At 46.7% G+C, this 20,501-nt stretch overlaps 2 protein-coding genes and 1 pseudogene across 2 annotated transcripts; 1 reads left to right on the top strand and 2 right to left on the bottom strand.

Annotated features, from left to right (window-relative positions):
- Nucleotides 1-3,071: 3,071 nt before the first annotated feature.
- On the bottom strand, nucleotides 3,072-8,587 carry LOC125509822 (annotated as a pseudogene).
- A 2,082-nt stretch (nucleotides 8,588-10,669) lies between these two features.
- LOC125509821 (FBD-associated F-box protein At1g66310-like) lies at nucleotides 10,670-14,719 on the top strand. Its single transcript, XM_048674845.1, has 5 exons — nucleotides 10,670-10,814; nucleotides 11,453-11,559; nucleotides 13,031-13,858; nucleotides 13,939-14,088; nucleotides 14,170-14,719. The coding sequence occupies exons 1-5, from the start codon at nucleotides 10,736-10,738 to the stop codon at nucleotides 14,539-14,541; spliced, it is 1,536 nt and encodes a 511-aa protein (XP_048530802.1). The 5' UTR covers nucleotides 10,670-10,735; the 3' UTR covers nucleotides 14,542-14,719.
- A 1,242-nt stretch (nucleotides 14,720-15,961) lies between these two features.
- LOC125509820 lies at nucleotides 15,962-18,931 on the bottom strand. The gene is made up of 5 exons (XM_048674844.1): nucleotides 18,254-18,931; nucleotides 17,951-18,057; nucleotides 16,863-17,711; nucleotides 16,623-16,778; nucleotides 15,962-16,503 (listed from the first exon to the last, which is right to left on the bottom strand). The coding sequence occupies exons 1-5, from the start codon at nucleotides 18,756-18,758 to the stop codon at nucleotides 16,090-16,092; spliced, it is 2,031 nt and encodes a 676-aa protein (XP_048530801.1). The 5' UTR covers nucleotides 18,759-18,931; the 3' UTR covers nucleotides 15,962-16,089.
- Between the last annotated feature and the right edge of the window lie 1,570 nt (nucleotides 18,932-20,501).

Genomic DNA, 20,501 nt, shown 5'->3' with positions numbered 1-20,501 from the left:
GGCTGGTGGCCCCCTCTGGTACTTTCTTTGCACAATATTTTTTATATATTTCAAAAACATGCTTCATGAAGTTTCAGGACTTTTGGAGTTGTGCAGAATAGGTCTCTAATATTTGCTCCTTTTCCAGTCCAGAATTCCAGCTGACGGCATTCTCCTTCTTCATGTAAACCTTATAAAGTAAGAGAGAAAAGGCATAAGTATTATGATATAACATGTAATAGCAGCCCATAATGCAATAAATATCAATATAAAAGTATGATGTAAAATGGACGTATCAGGGCCCGCCGAGTCAACGTCATGCCGCTTCATCGTCCTCATTGCCTCGGTTCCCGCGGGTATCAATGCCAAGGCTGCCGTGCCGGTCAGCCTTCCATTGATGCCTCACGGGCGGCACAGTGAAGGCGCCGCGTCGCGCGTCCCGCCCGCTCCCGCCATGTGGCACCCGGCGGGTAGCTTCTCACCGCGCCGCTTCGGCTATAAAAGCCAGCCTTCCCGCCGGGGACGCCACAGTCGCCACACCTCCTCCTCTCTCGCCTCGTCTCGCCACAGAAGCCACTCTCCCCCTCTTCCCCCGCTGACGAGCAATGGTCGAGCGATACCCAGGCGACGCCGCGGCGGCGAACGGCTTCGGCCAACGCCATCTTCGCGAGGACGAGACGCGCCTCCTCTACGACCGGCGCCCCCAGACATGCAGGTGACGGGCTCGCGGAGCTGAGCGCCGACGGCGTCCCGGTGCCCCCGGTGCCCACCGGGGCTGAACGACGCACCGAGATCGCCCACATACGGTCGTCACTGTCGGAGGCGCGGCAGAACGAGCTAAGGTACGCCGCCGACAGCCACACATTATGGACGATGTACTTCGACCGCCGCCACGCCGACCAGGCTGCCTCCGCAAACGGCGTCATCCCCCACGGCCGCCTCAATGCCGACGGGCGGCGCGAGTGGTGGGGCGTGCCCGGCCGCACCCTCGAAGCCGTCTTCGACCACATCGAGACCGGCAACACGCCGCGCCTCGAGTACCCGGCGCCCCCGTCCTTCTCTCGCCGCCATGGGAGTTCCTGGACGCCGCGGCGAATGGAGGCGGCGACCTCCTTGTCGTTGGGTTCCGGTTTGCTCTCCTTCGGATCGCCGGCGCTTCGCCCCGTCAAGCCAGAGCCGCAGGAGACGGCGCTTGGGCGCCGCACCCGCAGCAGCGCCCTCGTCATCAACGAGGGCGGCCGCTCCTCCCCTCGTTTCCTCCGCCTCGTCCGGGCGAAGACCGAGCCAGGGTTGCTCCCCGTCAAGAAGGAGCACGCGGAGATGGCCGCCACCGACGAGACCGCCGTCAAGTGGGCGAAGGCGGACTACGTCCGCGAGCAGGTGGAGCGCCAGCGCCGGGCCTATGAGGAGATCAAAGCTCGGCACCATGGTCGCGACGAGGGCGGCGTCGTCGTCCTCAATAGCGACGACGAGGAGGACGCACCCGGGCTGTCCAACCCCCCGCGCGTCGGTGGCCCTGGTCAGGGGTGCAGCAGGGATGGCGGCGGCTCCGGCGGGACGCAGGGTGACGACGACGAAAACAACTACACCCGGTTCTACAGGCTCCTCGGCATGTAGAAGGCGGGCGGCAGCAGCGGTGTAGGCTAAGCGTAGTAGGCGTAGTTTGTTTTCAGTTTTTTTTGTATAAATTTGAATGAAATCGCCGAGTTTGTGCCGTGTTTGTACAAATTTGAATCAAATCGCCGAGTTTGCGCGCCGATTTGGGGGCGACCTGGGGCGGCGACTTGGAACACAATCGCCCCACGCCTAGATTAAATGTCGGTTTGGCCCCAGACAGCGCTTTTTCGGCGTCCTAGGCGTAGTCCTGGCCATCTCTGGCCCGGCCCTAAAATCCATGCCTAGGCCCGATGGGCTTGCCCGTGGGCCGGGCTTGGGCCTGAGTTTTGAGCCCACCAGCAGAGCCTAGACGGGCTTGGGCTTGGCATATTGGCATTTTAAGGAAGAGGCCTGGCCTACGGCCCTAAGCCCTAAGGGCTTTTTGGGGTTTTTTACCAGATGGGCCGGGCTTGGGCTTGAAAAGTAGGCCCAATTGTAAGGTCTGGGAGGGCCTGGGCCTCAGTTTTCTGCCGTGGGCTTTTTAGGCCCGGCCCATGACCAGGTATACCTCGGGGGCCGAACGGGTGGAGATGCTCTTATAAGCCAAGGACCCGAGAAGAGAGAAATCAAACTCATGATGGTAGACCACCACATCCCACGCGGTGGCATATGTCCGTCCTGGCAATTGCTAGTAATTATCATGAAGCTAATCGCAAACAAAATGATAATAGAGAGATGAAGTGGACGAAACCAGACCTCATGTTCATAAAGGTAAATGTTGATGCGGCCTATTTTGCAGATGAAAGTGCAGGAGTTTCGGCAGCTGTAATTAGAGATGATAAAGGGAATTTTTTAGCAGCACAATGCAAGTATATACCTCATGTTGCAGATGCAATGATGGCTGAAGCAACGGCAATGCGTGATGGTCTAGTGTTTGCAAACTCCCTAGGGTTTCCTCGTGTGGAGGCGGAATCAGATTCCTTAAACGTCATAAACTTTTGTGATGGCCAATCTAGATGGTGGGATGCTGCAACAGCAATTTTCGCGGAATGTGTGGATGTTTCTTCTTTAATAGGGAAGGTTGTCTTCAAGCATTGTTTTCGTTCTTTCAATCAAGCGGCGTATGTGCTAGCTAACTTTTCTTATTGTAATAAGACCTCTTTAAACTGGACAGACGAGCCTGCGGGTTGTCTGATCTCTTCGCTTGTGGACAATGTAATGCCTATGTTAAATCAATAAAGCTAGCCATGATGGCCTTCCAAAAAAAGTTTATCCCCAATTCGCTTAGTCCCTTGCGTAGTTATTGTGGAAAATATGAAACCCTAGAATTATGTGTTGTATTGATTTGACCCTTGTGTAGGGTATATATAGAAGTACAAGAGGGGTAGAGACTTGGAGTACAAGACAAGTTACATGTGGTTTAAACTAATTCTATCTCTATCTCCTTATCTCTAACTTAAACCCAATTATATTTCTAACAGTTATCATCCTTCTTCCCCGGTGCATCCCTGGGCCGTCTCTAAATCAAAAATCAAGAGCGAGATCACCAATTCTTACTTCTACCACGATCGGGTCCTGTCAGAACCATCGGCAGGTGTCTCCGGCGGCGGCGGCGCGGCGCCAGAGCTTACCACAAAGGCCAGGACGAATGCGCACATGGGGGTCCGGCGGATGAAGAGCAGCAGCTTCAATTCGTATCCGGAGCTGAGTCTGGGCATCCTACTTATCAATTCCCTGCACCCGATCCATCCTCGCTGTAAGCTGGGGCGAAAGCCTTCTTCAAACCCCCTGTGAAATCCAGTACTAATTCTTTCAAAGCATCACATATCCGCTCGTGTACCGTGTTGAATCAAGCACCCAGTTCTTTCTTCTACGCTTCAGTTCAGTTACTCTTTGCGACACCTGACGATGAGATGAGAATACCACTCAACTGAAATATGAACAATGCATACATGAGTTTCAGCTACTCCCTCTGTTCAGAAATACTTGTTTTTAGATACATTTTCTTTTATCCATTTTGATGACAAGTATTTTCGGACGGAGGGAGTATATCTTAGACCCCCAGTGCTGGCTGAAGACACTTGGTATGTGTTTAAAACAACCAGCAGTACCAAAGTAGACAAATACGTAGGTGATTGTATCGGATTAATGAGCGCAATTACAATAGCCTCCAGTTCATTGTAATAAGTACTTTCAGAAATGCAGTGCAGAATGTTTATGCTCTCGTCTCAGTTGGTTCATTGGCTCCATCAGCATGTTTGTACTGGTCTTGGAATTAGAAGTTTCAGAAATGCAGTGCAGAATCTAATCCCTCCGTCCTATAATGTAAGACATTTTTTTGACACCACACTAGTATCAAAAAACATCTTACATTATGGGACGGAGGAAGTAGTATATAGCTTAATACAGCAGATCAACCAGTGTCTTGGCATCAGAACTTTCAGAAAAAACAGTGTAAGAGTACAGGTCGGTACAGCAAACCAAAACATGTGTGCAGTATAGCAGGTTCAGAGCTTCCATTGTTTCAGTACAGCACAACACATAATTCGCCATAAGAAGATTACCGATGAACAGGCACCCACAATTTTTAACTGATCTCCGTTTGTGTTGATTTCTTTACCTTTTCCCTAGGGATTTATAATATTTGTTTCTAAATACCATAGTTGACCTTAGTTGAGAATTTTCAAATTTGAAAGGGCAACCTATGGACTAAAGCGTGACCTACAAATGAATTTGCATTATCATATACGTACATCTTTCATAAGTCATTGGAACTGAACAGATGGAGGTCCCATAAATAACAAGCTAATCCAATGAAGGATGAATTTATATTTGTCGGCAATAAAATTTGGAAGAACAATGGTACCAGGGCCCTTCGATCTAGCATCAAGATCAGCCACATGCACGGTCATTTGACTAGGTCAAACCTAACTTTATACACGAATTCTACTGAAAAATTGCATGTTTACAACCTAGTACCTAGCATGTCCGTACCGGGAGGCACACCCAGCTTCTGGTAATCTGGCTTAATAAAAGATTGAACTCAAAACAGAGACACATATAAAGAGCAATACAGAGAGATGTCTTTCTCTCTCTTCACAACAAAATTTTCCTTTTATGGGACGAAACATTTCCAAACTCGACGGATCATTTGTCAAAGGGTCTGCTGAGTGTTGACCTGGGTCAATAAAGCTGAATTGCTTGGGGTTTACAAAACTCAAGAAATCAAATACACAAGAGATTATCATAATAAATAAATAAACACATCAAATGACATGGAATTGGTTAAGTTACAGATGAGAGGCGGTTCAACGGGATAAATCTAAAAATATGTAACAGAGGGATGTCTTGGGTGCACCCGTGCGGCGTCCTTGAATGCTGACTCCATAGTATCGTGTATATGTTTCAGATTATTACTGCTTGAAACAGTAGTAATGCTCAAGCCAATGTCCGGGAGGCAGGGCAGGCACTCCATGCCAGTTGGTGTGGCGCCTCTCCACTCTTGCCAGTCGAATGCCAGAGCGAGCCTTTGCAGCTTGGGCATAGCTCCTGGCTCGAAGCTCAGGTTCGCGGTGACATCTTCATCGGACCGGAAATCAAAGCACTCTAGAACCGGAAACAACCCCGTGCTTACCACCACCTTGTCATGGGAGACGTCCGACACGTAGAACCTGGCAAAGACGAGGGAGGGAAGCTTTCCAAGAACACGAACCTTGTCACTCGGCAGGTACACGACACGCAGAGAGAGGATCCGGAGGCAGCGTAACTCACCAATCCATTTGGGAACTATACTAAATGATAAACCTTCCAAATGGATTGTCTGGAGGTAGGGTGGAGGATCGGATAATGAGTCCGGCTAGCTGTCATAGCCATCGTATTTATGCCAGCACTCGAGGGAGAGGTGCTTGAGGTTTCGAAGCATTCCAATGGAGGAGAGCAAAGCATCGAAACATTCAATCGTCATGCCTGGGTAGTAAGTGGGCACACGTAACTTCAATTCCTTCAGATTAGTCAGCTCGCTAAGGCCTTTGATTTCCTTGAGGGAACTCTCTGACATGTCCGAACAATGCAGGGTGCGAACTGATTTCATGTTCTGGATCCCTTCAGGAAGCAATGTGCACTCTGGAAGTATCAAATGAAACAAGTTGGCCAAGCAAGTGATATCCGATGGGAACCTTTGTATGGGCCGGCAATGTAACTCAAGAGTTTCCAAAATGCACAAGCCCTTGAATTTCTGCATGGAGCGCTACTTCTGCGGACAGAGCTGAAACCTTCAAATACCTTAGTAGAAACAAATGGCCAGTTGCCCTGAGGTCGATTGTCGTTTTCCAGTTAAACGGAAACTCAAAAGCAAGCACCCGTAGATACTTAAATTGTGGAAGAGGAAGCATGTACTTGGACTCTCCAAACTGTGTATATGATCGGACTAGTGACATGCTAGTAGCAAGGGCCTTCGACATTGCACCACCAACACTTGATTGGAGAGATAATCGACGAACTTTGTACTCACAACTATTAAATCTTGCCATGTCTTCATGCTTATATGCCACACTGATGAAATTATCCTCTGTACTCTTGCTTAGGATCAAATCAAGCATCATATCATGTATCCTGCATGTAATTACATCCCCATAGCATGTTTTCTCAGGCTGAATCAGACCTCTATTGATAAGCTCAACGAAATAACTCTTGGCAACGTCTTCCAAATCTGCTCCATGCAAATTACAAACAAATCCTTCGGCGATCCATTGTCGAACTAGGTCATCCCTAATGATCAAACGGTCTTCTGGATACATGCCAAGATACAAAAAACATGGTCGGAGATGAATAGGAAGATGTGTGTAGCTAAGGTTTAGTATACCTCTCATCTCTTCCAATGTGGGTTTTGTGGCAAACTTCGCGCCAAGAGAATTGTTTATGCTCTCCCACTCATTTGAAGATCCTGCTTCATGGCAAGCTAATAGGCTAGCTATGGTGATAATTGCAAGTGGCAACCCGCCACACTTCTTGAGAATTTCAACTGGAATTTCTTTGAATTGTACCGAGCAGACATTTTCAGACCCAAATACTCTATTAAAAAATAATCTCCTTGAGTCTTGCTCTCCAAGGGGCTTCATTATGTAAATGCAGGCACGGTCATTGCGACACGCCCTGGCAGCTACATTATCCAATCGTGTGGTTATCATTACTCTACTTCCATTATCATTTTCCGGAAAGGCACAATTAATAATGTTCCATGCCGATTGATCCCACAAGTCATCCAATAAAATGAAGTACCTGTTGCAATTTTTGCACAAGTTATTCATACATTATATTAGGATATGATTATAAGGTATAGAGAAAAGCATGAAAACTAAAATGAAGGAAACAAACATAATAAAGGATGGTGACCATTATCTTTAAAAAATAAGCGGAACATATAGAAATATGGCAAAGTTTGAAATGAAAGGAAAGCTCAGGGTTCTATGTCCATAATTCCCTAATTTTGTTGTCCCAAATTATAATGACTTATATGCTTGCCACATAGAGGTTGATTTATTATAATGCACTATAAGAGTAATAAGACATATAAAAAAAGGCTTTGTGCTTACAATTTTTATCCCAATACTAATCTTTATGAACTAGCACCACTTTTTTTGTAGCGAAACCACCACACTTTGCATTGACCTAACAAAATATCTTCGTCATGACGCATCGGTACAACTGTTTAAAGTTACACACTAAAGCATGACAAAAACTTTTAGATAACCTTTCGGGAAATCACACAACTATCGAGAGAAGAACAGATACCTTTTATATTTGAGGTGTTCTCTAAGCTGGTCAATGAAGTCTTGCAGCTCGTGAGCATGAGAAGACTCCTCCAATCCAAGCTTGAATTGTAGGCCACCAAGAAGGCTTTTCATATCAGGTCTTTGGGAGACCGAAATAAATGCCTTACAGTTATATTGCTCTCCAATCTCATTGTACACTTGTTTGGCAAGTGTAGTTTTACCCACACCTCCGAACCCCACAATAGAAACCACTTTGAGTTTCTTATGTGAATCCGTTAACCAACTGACAAGCTCTTCTTTTGGTCAATCAATACCTACTAGGCATGCCGCATCATTGTAGATCGCCGACATCCGGGGATCCACAACCGCAACACCACGACTCGAATTGATGCAATCATCAATCTTGTATCTCTCACGTCGAGTACTTGCTTCCACCGCAAGAACCTTGAGCTCCTGGATCCTCTTCGCTATCTTATGACGTCTCCCCAGCCTCCTAAGACGCTGAACCATCTTTCTAACAAAGCCTGCCTTTACATGGGTACCTTCAATATCATGCATGAAGTCGTCGATGCAGTTCTCCATATCATAGGACATCTCTCTTATATGATCCCTCCAGTTCTTGGCTGAGGGATCAAGCTTGTCCATAAGCTCCATCTTGTCAAGGAGAGCTTTCATGGCACTGAGCTCGTCCTTGAGGAAGGAGGCATGCCTCCTCACCCCTGTGAGCATCTTGTACTCGTCGCTAAGCAGCATGGTGAGCTTGCCGAGGAGCAGGTCCAACACCCCTGCCATTCCGACGAGCTTGGTGAGCTTTCTGCTTTTATGAGTAAGAGCAAGCAACTCCAACCAAGACGCGGAGGCAAATCGCAGCAGGGCTGCCCCGGAACCAGAGAGAGAGAGGCGGTGGGGGTCAGCGACTCAAGCGGCGGTGCGAACTAGTCGAGAAACTGGACGCCGGAGGAGCGTGCCGCCGTTGCCATGGCCGGAGACTGCCTTCCAGAGCTCCCCGATTCCAGAACTCAAGTGGCGGGGAAGGAGGACGAGGGGAGGGCGCCGTCGTTGACAGGGGAGAGGGTGGAGAAGAGGCTCAGTAGAGAGGGGAAAGTTGCTGCTGATGCTGCTGGGTTTGGACGGAGAGAAGCCGATCAGCTCGGCAGAGGGCAGAGAGAATGGGACGGCCGGAGAGATGCTCAGCTCGACCGAGGACCGGAGAAGCGGATATTTCGTCTGAGAGTGGCCATGATAACGCAGCACGTTAGGCAGCTCGTATGGTGGAGCGAAGAGTCTCGACGGGTAAGCGGTCCGACGACTACGACGATGACCCGAGCTAGTAAAGGCGACAACCGACAAGCAGCACGCGCGTTCCATAAATGAAGCAAGAAAAATTTGAGTCGTCGAAAGTGATACTACGTTGCCTACCCCTTCGCTGAAGTGCTTCCAGAGCACGCATGCGTATGCGTTGGCAAATTTGAAAATGGTGGATTGACGCCTTTGACGAGCACTCATGATTTTTATTGTAGGCACCTCCTACGTGTTATGCGAGGAGAGGGCTTACGTAGGCCGCCCTGAAATTCTTTTTTTTTTTTGCAATTCAGAGAGCTTTTGTTCAAACCAAAAGCATTCCCAGGACAATTAGCTAATAAACTGGTCACTAGGAAGCTTAAGTTCACATTGAGCGAGCTGAGAAATCACTAAGGGCATCTCTAACACGGATCCTTAAATTGTCTGCATACGTTCGGACCGGGCTGTCCTGACGTGTTGTGTCATCCAACGCGGGTCTGTATCAATCCAGTGAGCGGTCCGGACATACTTTTCCCCCACACCAGAGACAAATTAAGAAGGCTTTTACGGGCGTCTGGACCGCTACCACGCCCGCTCCTACCCATCCTCGCCTATCAAAAAACCCCACCCGACTCTCCCGCGCTTAGACTTTCAATGCATGCCGCTTCCGTGCCGCATCAATGTCGGCCCAGAGCACGCAGCAACCGGCATTGATGTCGCGATGTGACCGGGCGAGAGGGAGGAGCGCTGCTCGCCACCGCCCGTGTCGCCACGAAGGCGCGTGATCGCCTTCGCCGCTACCTCGGCGGCAGTAGCGGCGGCGCCAACTCTTCGTCCTCCTGGAGCGCCCTAACGGCATAGGAGTACGCTGACAGGGAGCGGCGCCGACGGGACAGGCGCAACACGGCGCGCTGGTCAGAGTTCATGGACTCCGACATCTTGCCACCACACATCGCGGCAGACACGGAGTTGGCATATGCCTGGGCCCTAGACTGCTCCGCCGCTGCCTGGATAGGGAGATGGCCAAGTATGGTGATGAGTGGTCCCTCAGCGAGACCGACGTCGCCAACGCCGCCTCCTCTAAGGTCCGCCGCCCTCGTCGTCGGTGGCCACGGCCGCCGTGAGTACGACCTAGGAGGAAGCGGAGAGGATCACCTGCGAGCGTTAGGCGGCTGCCGGGAAGCCCTCCGTGACGCCGCCCCCTTCCGCTACCCGAAGCCCGACTCCGACGTGGGATCCAGCAACGATGACGGAGGAGGAGCCGCCATCCAGCCCGACATGGCCTACAAGGTCACCGTCAAGTATATGGTAGTTTAGTGTTTTTGTTTTAAGGTTTTTAGTTCACCGGACGAAAAATACCATCCGGTTTTACGTAAAAATTATCCTAGTTTAATACATATTTCAAAAATGGTAAACATGTATATTTTTATGTGTAAAAAAAATCTTGAATGTGTGCCGAAAAAATGTTAGCACGTGTTGAACAAAAGATCAATTGATGAAAATCGAGAAAAAAGAACAAAGAAAAATAAAAAAACCAACAATTACCAAAATGGAAAACAAAGAAAAGAAAACAAAATAGATGAAAAACCAAAGAAACCAATGCGAAAGAATGAAACCAAGAAAGAAAAAAACTCAATGAAAAACGAGAAAGAAATAAGTAAAATAAAGAAAAACAGAAAAAGGGTGAAAACCAAGAAAGAAATGAAGGAAACCAATAAAATACAAAGAAAACAGAAAAAGGGAGAAAACCATAAATAAAACAACGGAAAACGATAAAAACAAAAGAAAAACAAAAAACTGAAAAAAAACGGAGAAAAAAAATAGGAAAAAAACAAATTCGAACCACGAAGCAGTCTATCGGTGCCAGCCTTGAAGAAAAAAGGATAAATGGGCCGGCTCAGTTGCTATGCAAGATAAGAAGTTCTTCGGGCGACAGAAAGCTACGGTGTCGCGCCGAGCGAGAGATATAGCTTCCCTGTTTCCACTCTGAGGCCCAATAAAATCAGTCTAAGCGAAAAGGCCCAATAAAATCCGTCGAGGTAGCTTGGGTGGCGGCGCCGAAGCGATTTCCTCCCCTGGCCTGGCCCCTCGATCCCTCTCGGCGTACCATGGGGCGGCTCATCTCCGCGCAGCGGGAGCGGCGGCGGCAGCGGCAGCGGCAGCGACGTCGCCGGATACGAGCCCGTGGTGAGGCCTCTCTCTCTCTCTCTGCTCTGCTCTGCTCGTCCCTGCTACTTTTGTAACCATGTCCTGCCATCAGTAGAAGAGTACCTCTTCTGTCGCGTTTGCTGATTAGGGTTCCTTGTCCAGAAGAACAAAAGTAAAAGGAGACATATGTTAGAGTTAACTCCAATCGCCTCGACTAGCAACTACGCGGTTAGGGATTAAACCTTTTTTGAGGCAGGCTAGGGTTTAAAACCCTTTTTCAGGCAGGCTGGGAATTAAACTTGTGATCAAGGACCAGATTTTTTTTTGTGTGTGTGTACATGATAAGGATCTCACTCGCAGATGGTTGAATGTTCTGGTGCACTGATAGAGGGTTAAACCTGTGAGATGTTGCGGAAGGATAGGGATCTCGCTCGCTGATGGGTAAAATCAATTGTTCCATCAGATTTGGCACAAATGTGTGAGACTGGGGAGTGGTTGTACTGTTCTGCAAAAAAACCGAAAAAACCATATGCTCTAGTGAACTGGATTCTCAAAGGCACTAGAGCTCTTTTGTAAAAGTTGGATGCCAGATCGAAATTGGACCTTTTGTTCTATGCAAGTGTGTGCCTTTGTTGCTTTCTTCTGTTAGTTGTCCTTATAACAATGATGTGTTGCAGATGATCGAGTTCCTTTGTTGGCGAAAAGAGGACGCTCATCCTGGGAGCAAGATGATCGTTCAGAGGGTAGGAAAAGAGTTAAATACTCGGGACCAGACCTTCCACAGGTATGAATAGTGGAAGACTTTGGTTGCAAGTAAATAAAATGTCACCATCACTGCCCTGCTGCACAAATTTTTGGACCTGTGTTGGCTCAGTAAAGATGTATTTCCTGTGTCAGTAACTCCTCTTCTATATTTTACAAAGGGGAGAGATTAATGTTGGGGCTTTAACTTTCTGGAAAACTGTCTGTCATGAGTCTTGGATGCCCTGCCACCTTTGATGTTGGATAGAATTCCTATAGGCCCTTATCAGCAATTCCTTGTCCTATAGGCCCCTATGCAGTTTATGCTTACCTGAATTCTTAGTGTGTGACTTGTTGCTAGTATCTATCGCATATAGCACATTTCTTGGTTATATGGCCGCTCTTGCTACCGTCTAGCGCCTGAGTGTATATCTACCGAAATACATTTAAGATAGGATCTCCCACCTCGTGGGCAATATGCTTCTCAAACTCTGTAGATATGTGATTGTGAGGTCCCACCAGTCTTATAATGTCATTTGTAACATGTAGAAGGTCCAAGACTGGCTGAAAATTGTAATGTCATTTCTACCATGTAGAAGTTGCACGTTCGTGCTTTTCTTTGCTGTATTGGCCTATCTATAGCATGCTATTGTGCAGTAGACACCATTCGAAGCAATTTGTTTACAGAGATGCATAGGAAGCCGATACTATTGGCTACCCCCCATGACTAACTCCAGAATATATTTCTTAGTTGCCATCTATAGCAGTCTTCTAGGAAAACCATTATAAACATGTAGGAAAAAGGAATGCCCTATCTTCCTCACCAGTGCATCTGTGCATGCTTGCATACAGTTGACTGCTCAGGTTTGGATGGTGTTGTGCTTGTTGTCGTCCGTTAAGTCTGGCCTTCGGGCAGATTGTGACTAGAACACTATACTAGTTATAATTAGGCTCAGGGCTCAGGCTTCCCGGAAACAAAGTAACATGATTAAACCATGAGCAGCACAAGCTTGGACCCATATCAAATACGCATACTCGCTTATTCAGACTAGAAATTTGGGGAAAATAATCCGTCTATACTACTTAACACAAGTGGGACTTTACTGCACTCTTGAATATTGTTTCCTATAATCAGGTTCCTGCAAGACCAAATTTTATATGTGATCCGTCTGCAGTTTCCATACAGTTCAGTGTAGAGTATTGATTCCTCTATTATGTGTGTAGAACATCAATATCTGGTCTCTTCAATCTCTTCTCATCTCATTTACCATGTTGTGTGTCATATATCTTTGTGGGTAGCTGCTAGAGTTGTTGCGTGAGCTTTCTGGCTGATTAAATATTAAATGGTATTTGTGCAATGTAGAAGTTACATGTTTGTTGCTGTTTCTTTGGACATTATTTTCTTCCCAACGAATCGCACCACATGTCCTTTTTTTCTTCTCCTTTCCATAGTCAAAAGTAATCATTATCCTTTGGAAATCCAGTGTTTAACTCTTCAATGCTTGGGCATGCAGAAAATTTGGCGCCATATAATCTCACTAGTACCAATGCAAGATGCTGCTCGTGCTGCCTGTGTCTCTCATGCCTTTCTACGTTGTTGGAGGTTCTACCCCAACATTGGATTTAGTAACTCGACTGTAGGCTGCAATGGAGTTCTTACAAAGGCTGAAACAGCAAGAAAATTCGCCAGCAAAGTTAACCAAGTTCTGAAAAACCACTCTGGCATTGGCTTGAAGAGTATCAAGCTTGAATTCCTTGGCCACAATTCCAGCGACTGTTCTTCTCTCGATAGCTGGCTTCGGGTTGCTATTACATCGGAGATTGAAGAACTCAGCCTTATGCTGTCTTCAGTGGTGGCAACATACAGATTCCCGTGCTCACTTTTATCTGGTCTGAGGGGGAACTCGATTCGGTATGTACACCTCTCGGGTTGTGTCTTCCGTCCTGTGGTCAGACTCAGCTGTTTCAGAAGCCTGATGAATCTGCGCCTGTATCATGTGCGTATCAGTGAGGACGAGTTAGGATGCCTTCTTTCCAGTTGTTCTGCTCTGGAGCTGTTTGCATTTGGGTACTGCAATGAAATAACTTGCCTGAAGATACCCGACATACTGCAGCGCCTCCACGACCTACAAGTGGTCGGATGCAACGCTCTACGAGTGGTAGAGAGCAAAGCCCTGAATCTCTCCAGTTTTTACTTTGGTGGTAAACGAGAACAACTTTCACATGGAGAGCAATTGAAGAACTTAACAATGCCGCATCGACGTGCCCTCGATAATGCTCATGCCATGCTTCCGACTACTATGCCGAATCTTGAAACTCTTGACATAAGTTTGCGTCTCAAGGTATATTCATCTGACAGATATATGTATATGAAAATGGTATATCTTGCTTGATAATTAACCTCAGATATCTCTTTATACAGGCTGATACCCCCATGATGCATAGCCAATTCCTCCGCATCAAGTACCTGAGGATAACTGTTGATGGATATGCATTTCCTCGTATCAATGATTATATTTCCCTGGTTCCTTTTCTGGATGCTTCTCCTTGCTTGGAGTCCTTTTTCTTGCAAGTAAGTTAATGCTCATCCTGCAAAGGTATCCAGTGACTATAAATGGCAGAACCGTTAATTTAATTGGCTTTTCATCTTTAGGCAGCAGAACCCATGGAGCATGAGTCAATTTTCAGAGATCCCTCGCCTCTGAGGCGGAAGCCAGGACACCGCCATGACAAGCTGAAGAGTGTGACAATCATCGGCTTTAACTCTGCAAAGAGCTTGATCGAGCTAACAGTTCATATCATCGAGAATGCAGGGTCACTAGAGTCCCTTACATTGGACACCGCTGATTGTTCTCTTGGATGTTCTGACAGCGAGACGAAGAGATGCTCTACCTTGGGCCAGAGTACTCTCATGGAAGTTCCTAGAGCGCTCTTTGCTATCCGAAGGTATGTGGAGGGCATAGTTCCCTCTGCAGTTAAGTTGGCTGTTCTGGAGCCTTGCACCCGCTGCTGCGATGCTTCTTGAGTTTTAGATGTCAAGCTATATTAGTATTTTGCATGATGTTTATGTGATTTTAGATGGGATGTGATCGAGCGAGACCCTTTACCTGGAGTAGTACAAGTGCATATTTCACTTGTAAATCAATTATGAAACAACAATATTAATGGTTATTACCGACGCTTTAGATGTTCAGTTCTGATAATATCTGGTAATTGATAATAAATCAAAAACAGTCAAACAGTTTTCAGAAATGTGATGTATGAGGTAGCAGGCCATGTACAGATGGAGTTCAGATTTGTTCCAAATGTCAGCACCTTGTAAGCCTTAAGGTGGTATGAACTGGAGGCAACAGTTTGTATTGGTCTTGGCACTAGAACTTTCAGAAATGCAGCGCAGAATCTACTTCAGTACAGCAAATCAAACTGTGTCCTGGCATCAGAACTTTCAGAAATCCAGTGCAGGAATACAGTTCGGTACCGCAAACCAAAACAGGTCTGCAGTATAGCAGGTTCAGACTTCAGAGCCGCTATTTATCAGTACATTATATAATGTCCCATGACAAGAATCACAAGACTTAATGAAAGGGGGAGAGAAGTGTCCCTTTTACCGAGACGCCAAAGGGCAGCGCCTGGGGAACCCTAGGGCCTTTGCATCTTTAAACTGATGCAACAAAGATTTTTATTTTTTTAGGAAGGAAGGTGCTCTACCTTGATGCATCTGTTTAACACTTATTTCCACTTCATCTGTCTTTTTTGCTTTTCATCACTGATATTAATGTGCATCACTGATGCTTAAGATGTTTAGTTCTGATAATAATATTTGGTGGTAATAGATAATAAATCAGAAACAGCAAAACAGTTTCAGAAATGCGATGTACTTATGAGGTAGCAGGGCCATGTACAGATGGAATACAATTGTCAGCAGCCTTTAAGTTGGTATGAACCGGAGGCAAACAGTTTGTATTGGTCTTGGCATTTGGAACATTCCGAAACGCAGCGCAGAATCTAGTTCAGTGTGGCAAATCAACCAGTGCCTTAGCATCAGAACTTTGATAAGTACGATGCAGGAATACAGTTCAGTACAGCAAACAAAACAGGTGTGCAGTATAGCACAGTCGAAACGTCCAGAGTTCCCATTTTTAAGGAAGGGGGGGGGGGGGGGGAGGAGCTGCTCTACTGAAACACATATTTCAAACAAACAAAGATGCTCTAGCATTTTTTCAAAATAAGGTGCTCTACCTTGATGGATATGTTCAACACTTATTTCCACTTCATCTGTTTTGTTCACTTTTCCTGCATGTTCAGTCAGGATGAAACATGTCTGCTATAAATGATCACTTGCAGTAGCATACAGGTCAAGGCAAAGATGAGATGTCAGATGTGTGTCACCATTCCAAGATAGACAGTACGCCCAATGTAAGAAACTATAAAGATTCACAACAATGTTTAATGGCACCTGATACAGCAATATTAAGTACATCGGACAGTCAGGTAAACAAAGTTTACAAGAATGTAATATCACAGACCCCTAGACGTCGGACAGCTCTTGAAAGTAACATGGCAACTAAAACATCTAATCATTAAACATCAGATAGAATGGTTTGACACCTGATTCTTTCAAACGATGGCATCGTCCGCAAGGCTCCGGAACATTTAACTTGACTGTAGAGGGAACATTCCCCTCAATGTATTTTTTCACAGCCAAGACTGATTTATGTGCCTTCACTATAGCTGTACTTGTCAGGGGACTGCATTTTCTGCCCGGTTTACTGCCAGAACACCTGTAATTAGCTGGACTAGCATCCACTGTAAGGGACTCAAGTGACGTTGCATTCTCGAGAAGATGACATGTTAGCTCAATCATGCTCTTTTGGGGGAAGAAACCAATGATCTTCACACTCTTGAGGCTCCCATGGCAGTGTTGTGGCATTCGCCTCAGAGACGAGGGATCTCCCTCAAACCAGTCATCCATGGGATGCTCGATTACCTTAAGATCAAAAGCCAAGGTATTTAAATTGATGATCCAAACATGGTTATTAGACAATCTTTGCAGGATGAACAGTGATTTGTTTCCTTTTTTGAAGAAAGGGTGAACAGCAAACTTACATACAAGCGAAACGTCTCGAGGGAAGGAGAAGCATCAAAAAAATGAACCAACGACAAAAAATCGTAGTCCTGGTGAAAATATGATCCACTAATAAGAACAATACTCAAGAACTTGAGGTGGAGGAACTTGCTAGATGCCAGCGAGGAATTGACTATCTGCATAAAGATGACTCAGGTTAATTATTCCAACATTCGGCTACTGTTATATGGACATTCGCCAACTTAAGAGCAAGAGCATACCTCATGAGAAGATTGTATGTTAAGTGTCTCAAGATTCGGCACACGTGAAGGAAGGTTCTCAATAGCATAATTGATGGCATAATCCTGCCTCAACTGCACGTCCTTCACTTTCGACTCTCCAACTGAGACTTGTACTTGTTCACCTGCTTCTAACCAAAATCTGGAGAGTTTTGGAGCTTTGTTCTCTATCACTTGAAGATTCGTGCATCCAGACACCTCCAGGAAGCTGAGCCGCTGCAGCAGGCAAGGTATCTCCAGGCGAACTATATCATCACAATATACAAGCTTCAGGTGTTCCAAAGCAGTGGAACTGGACAGAAGGCATCCTAACTCCTCCCCCGTGATACGCACATCGCGCAGATACAGCGTTTTCAGGCTTCTCAAACCAAGTTGAAATGTGGGACGCAAGGCGCATCTGAAAAGGAAAAGCTTCTGAATCGAGCCCCCACACCTGTCAGATAGTAGTGTGCATGGGAAATCAAAGCTCGCCTCTTTCGACCATACTAGAAGCTCGAGTTCTTCGGTCCTCGGCGTAACAGCAATCTGGAGCCATCTATCGAGACGACGATATGGTTTACCAACAAGAGGAGGAACATGGTAGTCAAGCTTCAGTTTCGTCACGGCGGCATCGCCCGGGCGGTTCCTCAGAACACGGTCGATTTTGTTGTTGTAGTCTATTATAGTAGCGTTCGATCCCGGTGCTTTTAAATCTTCTTTCGGGCACATCGTTTCGTTGGTGAAGGTGAGGTTGGGACGGCACCTCCAGGAGTGTAGGAAGGAGCGAGAAACACAGGCGGCACGGGCAGCGTCTTGCATTGACAGCAGGGAGCGTATATGACACCAAATGTCCTGCGTGCAAAAGTAATAAGAACTGGCCATCTCCCAAAATTCTTCTAAACAAGAGATATGGGTTCAAGTTTATTACAACTTCAAATGTTCTGGCCTGAACTCGAAGAATGATGTGCATATATAATTATATATATACAACTTCAAATCTTTACTGAGCTAGCACGGGTAAAAATGCTTTGTGCTAGCTGGTGTTTTAGTTGCAATATATACAAGTCTTTCATTAGCACTTGATACCATACCTCAGGAAGATCTGGCCCCGAGTATTTCATCCGTTTCCCACCTTGTGAATCTTCATCTTGTTGCCGGGACGAACATCCTCTCTTCGCCGACATGGGAGCGGATCCATCTGCAGCAACACATTGTTCTTGCAGCAATCAGTTCATTCCCTTGACAAAACAAACAAATAAATACATAAATCGGTTTTTTCTTCCGGAGAAGAGAAGGAACCCTAAGCGGCAAGCAAGCAGGGCAAGCACGGTACTAGTAGAAGAGAGAGATGCCGTGCCGCCGGACGCGAACAGGTAGGGGTCTTTAGTCTTTACCACGGGCCTGGATTTGCTGGCGCCGCCGCCGTACCCGCCGCATGGCCATGATGAGCCGCTCCATCGCCAGCGCCCCCATGGCGCGCCCCCTCTGTCCCGGTTCCGTGAAGCGCGACGCAGGTTCGTCGTCGGCCTCGAGGAGGGAGGGAGGAGACGGAACGGCGCAGCTGTGCAGGACACCACCAGGAGCACGGAGCACCTCGTGCTTTTCAGGGGCGGGCGGTGCTCTCGTCCACGGAACCGGAACTTTCCGCGATATAAACTCCTGATCCGGTTCAGATAGGTAGACACCGGAGCCGGAGCGGACAGAGAGAGAGGGGTGAAACAGAGTCGGTTTCTCGTCCTCATCCGGGTATCGCCGCCGTGCAGCAGACATGTGGGCGCTGGCGATGAAGCGGCTCATCATGGCCATGGCCATGGCCATGCAGCGGGGCCGGCGGCGTCGCAAAGCCCAAGCCCGCGGTAACAAACTCTCACTCTTCATGTCATGTCTGGCGGCAGGCATCTGTAAACGAATCTCTCTCTTGCCGTGTCCGCTGTTTAGGGCTGCTCTTCTTTTTCTCTGTCACCAAGGGAGCAAACTGATTCGTTTAGATAGATAGGAACTGTTGTTTTCTTCTTCTCTAACCTAAGTATCGATGCGCTTACAAGAATGATCTGTTGGATGCGCTTACAAGAATGATCTGTTGCAGATGCATCGATGCCCATGTCGGCGGAAGGTGAATGTTCATCCCGGCCCCGGCATCTGGATCAAGATTCAGAAGCAGGTGGGAAAAGGATGAAATACTCATCAGGGCCAGATCTTCCAGAGGTATGCCATCAATATAATAACTCCAATAAAGACTTAATGATGACATTTTGCAAGTAAAATATCAGTACGATTGCCCTACTTCACTCCTTATTTTTGTTTTCCTGTAACCGAGACGCCAAGTTCCTGCAAGAGGTAAAAAAACAGTTATCCATCTGCAGTCTATGGCTAATTGGCTATACACTTCACATTAGACTATTGAATTCACTATTATGTGTGTGAAACATCAATCTTTTATCCGGTCTCTCCAACCTCTCATCTTAGTTTCCAAGTCTCATGTCATATAACTTGCTGGCTAGCTGCCAACAAGGCTTTCGCATGAGCTTTCTGCCTGATTATAAATATCTGAATGTCATTTGTACCATGTACGAGTTAAATATTTATTGCTTTTCCTTCTTGCTCTTTCATTGCTACATTGATCTTTATATAGCGTGGTATTACGCAATTAACATTATTCGAAGCATTTTTGTTTACGGTGTATATAAGAGGCCAAAATGCCAAATAGGTGATGTTGTTGACTGCTCCCTGGGTAACTCAAAAAATTATATATCGTAGTTGCCATCAGCAGCTTTTTTTAAGGAAAGCCACTAATATTTTTTGCTGAAAAAAGAATACAGCATCTTCCTCCCCAATTACGGACTTTGCGCGAGCATGTGCACAGCACCTGGGGCAGAATATTATTCCACGATTTTGCTTCTGTTTTCTCTCCTCGGACGAAATTAACCATCTTTCTTCATAAATCTAGTGTTGAGTTCTTCTCCATGATTGTGCTTGCATTACATCTGGCATCATATATACTCACTAGTTCCAATGCAAGATGCTGCTCGTGCTGCCTGCGTGTCTCGCGCCTTTCGACGTCGTTGGAGGTGCTATCCCAACCTCGCATTCAGTAACTTAATAGTAGACTGGAACGGAGATATACATGTAAAGCATGAACCAGCAAGAGAATTCTCCAGCAGGGTCAACCAAGTTCTGACAAACCACTCTGGTGGCTTGAAGACTCTCAGGCTTGAATTCATTGGCCCCAGTTCCAGCGACTGTTGCTCTCTCGATAGATGGCTTCAGGTTGCCATTACCCCGGTTATCGAAGAACTCAGTTTTCAGCTGTCTTCAGCGTTGGCAGCATACAGCTTCCCGTGCTCACTTTTATCTGATCTGAGCGGAACCTTGATTCGGCACCTACACCTTGCGGGTTGCGCCTTTCGTCCTGCGGCCAAACTCAGCTGCTTGAGAAGCCTTACACAGCTTCACCTGTATCATGTGGGCATCAAGGAGGATGAATTAGGCTGCCTTCTTTCCAGTTGTCCTGTTTTGGAGCTGTTTGCATTTGGGAATTGCAGTGGGATCACTTGCCTCAAGATACCTTGCACACTGGACCGGCTCAGGAGGCTTCACATTATCAGTTGCAACGCTCTACGAGCTATAGAGAGCAAAGCTCCA

This window comes from Triticum urartu, chromosome 5 (genome assembly GCF_003073215.2).
Source record: "Triticum urartu cultivar G1812 chromosome 5, Tu2.1, whole genome shotgun sequence".
Taxonomy (NCBI): domain Eukaryota; kingdom Viridiplantae; phylum Streptophyta; class Magnoliopsida; order Poales; family Poaceae; genus Triticum; species Triticum urartu.
The sequence above is the reverse complement of the archived record's forward strand: the minus strand, read 5'-3'. Positions and strand labels throughout refer to the sequence as shown.

Excerpts from the sequence above, each read along its gene's own strand:
- LOC125509820 (XM_048674844.1), bottom strand. The coding sequence starts at position 18,758 with ATGCCTGCCGCCAGACATGACATGAAGAGTGAGAGTTTGTTACCGCGG. Across the intron at positions 17,712-17,950 it reads CGGGGCCAGATCTTCCTGAG|GACATTTGGTGTCATATACG; the intron begins GTATGGTATCAA and ends TTTTGCACGCAG. Across the intron at positions 16,779-16,862 it reads ACATACAATCTTCTCATGAG|ATAGTCAATTCCTCGCTGGC; the intron begins GTATGCTCTTGC and ends ATCTTTATGCAG.
- LOC125509821 (XM_048674845.1), top strand. The coding sequence starts at position 10,736 with ATGGGGCGGCTCATCTCCGCGCAGCGGGAGCGGCGGCGGCAGCGGCAG. Across the intron at positions 11,560-13,030 it reads CGGGACCAGACCTTCCACAG|AAAATTTGGCGCCATATAAT; the intron begins GTATGAATAGTG and ends TTGGGCATGCAG. Across the intron at positions 13,859-13,938 it reads ACATAAGTTTGCGTCTCAAG|GCTGATACCCCCATGATGCA; the intron begins GTATATTCATCT and ends CTCTTTATACAG.